At 44.5% G+C, this 6,076-nt stretch overlaps 2 protein-coding genes across 2 annotated transcripts; one reads left to right on the forward strand and one right to left on the reverse strand.

Annotated features, from left to right (window-relative positions):
- Positions 1–465: 465 nt before the first annotated feature.
- Positions 466–1,380, reverse strand: C922_01317 (capping protein (actin filament) muscle Z-line, beta; the record flags this gene model as incomplete). The annotated part of the gene is made up of 1 exon (XM_008816923.1): positions 466–1,380. The coding sequence occupies one exon, from the start codon at positions 1,378–1,380 to the stop codon at positions 466–468; it is 915 nt and encodes a 304-aa protein (XP_008815145.1).
- Positions 1,381–3,891: 2,511 nt separating this feature from the next.
- On the forward strand, positions 3,892–6,042 carry C922_01318 (translation initiation factor 3 subunit B; the record flags this gene model as incomplete). The annotated part of the gene is made up of 1 exon (XM_008816924.1): positions 3,892–6,042. One exon carries the CDS (start codon positions 3,892–3,894, stop codon positions 6,040–6,042), a length of 2,151 nt encoding a protein of 716 aa, XP_008815146.1.
- Positions 6,043–6,076: the final 34 nt, after the last annotated feature.

Genomic DNA, 6,076 nt, shown 5'->3' on the forward strand with positions numbered 1-6,076 from the left:
TTTTTTTTTTTTCTGTTCAGGTAAAAAACTCTGCTCTGCACGGCTTCATCCGTTTGGCACAAACCTTCATAAATCGTTTTGTGGTAAAATTGGAAAATTAGAAACTTACAAAAGAGTAGACGACTGCGCTGTGGGGAATGTGTTACACAGTGCCTCCATTTGGTCACTTTTGTGCGAAAGACCAGAAGGGGAGCACATACATGTAACTCATCTGCGTATGCAGAGATGCACACACATGAGGGGACACATGTGTGTAGATATTCGTGTAGATCTTCATGAAGATATTTGGGCAGATCTTTGTTCAGCTATTTGTGCAGATATATTTTTTTTCGCTACAGGGTGATACATTTTTCACACTGATTTTGAGCAAGTCCCATTCATGTGCGGAACGCGAATGTGGAACGATACGCACATGTTCGTAATGTGAAAGAAGGGACGATCACTTGGCTGATTTACTCCTTCTGCTCACGTTTGAAGGGAGTACTCGGCCCCGGCGTCCAACTCTCTGTCTTTCAATTTTAGTCTCAACTCGTCCTGTATACTCCCTCTGGATAAGGCGATGTTGCTCGAGATGGCGCGCAGGTTCTGAGCGACCTGACCATCAGCATTATGCCAACCAGACGAAAACGAATCGTCCATCTTGATGGAATTCAAAATGTCGTTCATTTTTGGTAAGTATATATATTCAATACTTTTCCTGAGCGAGTTTTCGATACCTTCAATCATTTTTCCCATGTTGTGCATGTGGAAATATTTATCCTTCACCAAATTAACGTTGGACACCTTCTTGGGGGTTTCCAAAGCTTTGTTGATGGAGGCAGACAAGGTCATTTCGTTTTTTTTCTTAATGAAGAAATTTACAGTGGTGGAAATTTGGTAATGAACCGTTACATGAGTTATGCTTACTTGTATAAGGTGAGTGCCTTCCCATGTCAGACTTGTGCATGTGTCGTAATTTTCCTTTTTCTTGATTAAAAAGCACGCGACAAATCCTTCTTCGATTGGATTTGGCCACAAATATACGGAAGACAATCCACCATTGTAGTATGCTTTCCTGTACCGATCATACATTTCGTTGTACAACATTTCCAGCGTCCTTAACGATTCCGATGGGATGTATCCATTTGGGCAATGCTCAGGGTAGTACTTGTTACTGTAGGGAGATCTATATGAATCCTTTTCTTTATTGAACATATTCCCAAGGTAGTGTTTATTTTGTTCGCTATCGAATTTGATTTTTATTGGCCCTTCTTTGTTTATCAAAATGTTGTTCGTTAAGTTTTGGTCAACTTTGGATAACAGTTTGATCGTCTCCTCGAATAAGTGCGCCGGGAGAATGTTGCAAATGTGCAGGGCGGCCTCGATCTTCGCTTCCTCCATTTTGTGCCTTCTTCTGGTAGGGATGTGGAGCAGCGGATGGGTGACAGTATCGCAAGTGGTACGCCTTGCAGCGTAAAGGGGAAGGGGAGGGGCAGTCAGTGTTTGTTTCTCCTTGTGTCTACATATATAGGTGCACGAATACAGATATGTACACTTCTGTAGACACCTCCGTGGGCAACGATTCCCGTCCGGAAGGGTCCCGCAAAATGGGAAAATGACGCGGAAGCCACCCTGGTGCAGTTGGATCTATTTTGTCTCATCGCAGAATGTTTCGCGTTCTTTCGCCGCAAAGTGGTCAGGCCATTTGATCATCTGCTCATTTGGTCATGTGCTCATCTGCTCATCTGCTCATTTTTTCATTTCATCATTTCCTCATTTGACATTTTTGGAACAATGAAAACCGCCCTTCTCGCGCATGCCAAATGGTAAAACATAAACATTTAGGACAGGAAAATAAGATCACCCTTGTTCGCACAGCAATGCGAATGCGTAAAGTGTGCGAAGTGGTCAGACCAGTATCGTCCCTTCGCCATTGCTCCTTTTTTTTTTTTTTTTCATGTAGAAGGATGTACCCTTTGGAAAAGTTCAAACGGGGGAGAATAAAATAAATCAAATTGGCCCCACGTCGGGCGTGCGTAAAACTCACTTGGAGTGGCTAACAGGATTTCGTTTCACCAGCACAAGTGCGTTTATTTTTACAACTATGTTCGTATGGCAACAGAAATGCAGGAAAGAAAAAAAACTCGCAAGGATAGGTGAACTTAATAATTTTACTAAATGTTTCACACGGATTAGCTCCTCCGATTGGAGGAAGACAGCATAAGCTTCCCAGATTGGAAAAATGAACTGAACGAAAGATAACATTTTGGAACACGTCTCCTTCCGAAATGGGGCGAAAGGGCATCCCATATGATTTCCTGCTGTGTGTCTACCCCTTCATAGGAAATGCTCCACATATTTTTGCCTGACCATGCAGGTAAAAGTGGGTCTACATATTCCGCCCACGTGGGGGGGACGCAGCTTCCCCCTTTTGGGAACCCCCCAAAGAAGGAACACACATTTGGCTAAACACCAAATGGGGTACCCCAATGAGAATAAACGTGAGAAATAGGCCAAACGGGCGCGGTGACCTAGCCCTGTTAGGGGTGTGTAATATGTCGGAAGTCACCCATTCCACGTCCCAGAGCTGTTTTCCCAAATGGTGCACTTTGCCGATTGGGTAAAATTTGCCCCGTGTATGCCTTACGGTTTAGATATTTTTTTCTCCATTCAGTGCAAAGCAATTTGGCGGCATAACTTGGCGGCAACTATCCGGTGAGGAAGTTATTTCCCTCGCTTCCGTCCCTTTGAGAGGATTTTTTTTTTTTAAAATCATCGCATTCTTTTGTAAAATATATTTTTCTCCCCTTTGAAGAGTCCCTATAAAATAAATCCTCAAAAAGGTGTGGAGTTTTCGCGGGGGCACTTCGAGGGGCAAATCTACAAGGGGGTTCCCTGACTGAATTCGTGCGCCATATGCAACGTTGCGGAGTATGGGGAAAAAAAGTGCACCACGGGGGTATGGAAGTGCACCTAAAAAAAAATATACACGCACCTCCCATTTTTACAACGCATGGGACTAACAACCATAAAGGCTCACTTCGCTGATTCGCGCTGCTCTCTCGAACGTATGCACTGCTGCTTTACTTGTGCGACCTGGCAAGGCGACAGTACTGATGCGCAGCAGAAGGGGGCCTAAGGCGCATCCCTTGCGGAGTGATTCTTCCCTACCCCACAAAAAAAAAAAGAACCAATTTGTGAGGCGGCAAAAATAGGGAAAGAAAAAAAAAAAAGTTAACCGACAGGTAACTTCGAAACAGCGTAACGTAGAACAGAGTGTAAAGAAAGGACGAAAAAAAAAAGAAACAAGCAGAAAAAAACGGAAAAGAAGCAGCGCAAAGAATAGACCCAAAAATAACGCAGAAAATAACTTCCTCTGCAAACTCGCCATCGCTTAAGAGGCGTATGCAAAAAAATATAACCTTTTGCCTACGCAGCATATTACGCGCAACGGCAGTTTTTCTATGCTCAGGAAGAGTACCTGCGGCGGTATCTCTGTCGCCAGTTCCTGACGAAGGGGTTTGAAAGATTTTTTTCCCTTTGCCCGTGGCAAGTGACAAGGTTAGGAAAGCCATTGAAAGGGGATCTTCTTGAAAGGGGAACCACTTGAAAAGGGCTTACTCAACCGGGCACGGCGCTTCCCGCGGGCACATGTTTCCATCTAGTCGGGGGGCCCTGTAAAATATGTACGCCGCCGCTTCTGCCGCAGTCGTCGTTCCATTTTGGCTAGTCCCCTGAAAAAAAAAAATAGCACCAATTTGTGGCAGCAACTGCAACAGTGACAGCAACGGCGACAGCGACGCAACACTCGCGTTAACGGAGCAGAAAGAGTCGAAGAAGTAGCGACTAAACTCCTGACCGCTTAGCAACGACCAAAGGCGTAACCGCACAGCCGTAGCAGCCGACGCAACCATGGTGAAGGTCTCGGAGAGCGAACTGAGCGACAAGGCGCTGGAGGAATTTCTGTCGGACGACAGTGACGAGGGGAATGAGGAGCTGCTAAATAAGAAGTATACGGAGAAGGAATCACTAATCACGCTGGAAACCAAGTTCCCCAAAATAGTAACCATATTGGGGATTCCAAAGGTGGAGGAAGAGAAGCACAGCAGATTGGCGGAGGTGTTGAAAAAATTGTTCATAAGGCATCTGAATGCAAAAATAAGTGACTCCTCCTTGCTTAACATAAAAATAGACATGCCAGTGGACGAAGAGAAGAAGACCAAAGGAATCTGCTTCGTAACGTTTAACGACAGTTTCCAAGCAAACGAAGCGGTGAAGATTCTGAACAAGCTAAAGCTCGATGCGAAACATGTGCTTACAGCTTCCAAAATGGATGACATAGAAAATATCATAAATCGAGATGAACACGTGATGCCAATTAACGTCGTTGGATTTACGAGGGAAAAAATCCGATGGTGGTTATATGATGAAAGGTGCAGAGAACAGTTCATCGTGAGGTACGACTCTCATTTTGAAGTGCATTGGTTCGATCCTCTGGAAAAAGAACCACAGCTCATCTATACCACGTATAAAAAGAGTGCGCCATTTTCTAGTGTCCAGTGGAGTAACCAAGGGTCCTACTTAGTCAGTTTTCACAATCCAGGAATAGCCCTCTGGGGAGGAGACAATTTCGAGAAACTGATTCGAATGCAACATAAGGGTGTGAAAGAGATTAGCTTTTCTCCGAATGAGAACTATGTCCTGACATGGGATGGAACCCCTGCTTCGCTGAGAAATGAAAAATCAATATGTATCTGGAGAGTCATAACGGGGAAGTTGCTCCGTTCGTTTATAACGCCTGAATTTAGTGCAAGGGATAAAAGCTATAATTACTTTCTGTGGAGTCCTGATGATAAGTACATTGCTTGTATAGGGAAACAGAAAGAGGTATACGTATATGAATTGCCTAGCATGTTGCTGATGGAAGATCATGAGAAGAAAAGGACTCCTCTCAAATATAGCTTCGTTAAAGAGTTCGATTGGTCCCCTGTGGATAACATTGTCTCCATATGGATCCCAGGGAGCAACGTCACTCCAGGGACGTTAATCCTGGTTGATATACCATCAAGAAAGGAGTTGGTGTCGAGAAAAATCTACGACGTGGTGCATGCATCGATTCACTGGCAAAGTAAGGGAGATTACCTCTGTCTCAAAACGACCATCGAGAAGAAGATCAGCAAGAAGAGCAAGAAAGAATTCACTCAGCTTGAAATTTTCCGTATCCGAGAAAAGAACATCCCCGTTGACAATATCCAAATTGAGGGAATCAAGACGAAGCAGTTCCACTGGGAGGAGTCCAATAGCAATCGATTCGCTTTAATCGTTAGGGATGAAGCAACGAGCAGACAGCAAATCAGGTTCTACAAAATTGAGAACAAAGGAACAGCTAGGAATGCAAAATGGACAAGCACATTCGATATTAACAGCCAGATGAACTTTATGCGGTGGTCACCACAGGGGTCCTACTTCATCTTAGCTTCATTAGGATCGGAAGGTCTCCTCTACTTCTGCTGTTTCAATACCAATGACGAAGTGGAAGTCATACACAAAGATGAGCACCTCTTAGCCAACTCCGCCTCATGGAGCAACTGCGGAAGGTATCTCGTAACATCCGTATCCAGTTCAGCCAACGCAGTGGGTACCAGCTACAGAGAAGAAAACAGTGAGACGGGATTCTTCATATGGTCCTTCCAAGGCAGGTGCCTCATGACCATTAAGAAGCCATCCTTCTTTCAGTTCTTCTTTAGACCACATCCCAAATCTCTCTTCAGTGACAAGCAAAAACTCGATATCAAGAATAACCTAAAGGATTACTCCAAAAAGTTTGACGTCATGGATGAGAAGGTTAGGAACGCTAAGCGAAATCAACTCCTATCGGACCGAAAAACTGTCGAAGCGTCATTTAATCAGAGAATGGAGAAAGTCACTCAGCTTTTCCACTCCTTTAAGGAATATGAAGAATTCAAGAAAAACTGGGAGCAGTTCGAGAGCCAGTTCGAGTGGGAGGAGAAGACCGTCGTAATTGAGCATGTCCTCTCCGTCAAACAGGAAATATTCGCCTAAACGGGGTGATCACGGCTCCCCCCCGGCCCCCCTT

This window comes from Plasmodium inui (assembly GCF_000524495.1).
Source record: "Plasmodium inui San Antonio 1 unplaced genomic scaffold supercont1.4, whole genome shotgun sequence".
Lineage (NCBI taxonomy): Eukaryota > Apicomplexa > Aconoidasida > Haemosporida > Plasmodiidae > Plasmodium > Plasmodium inui.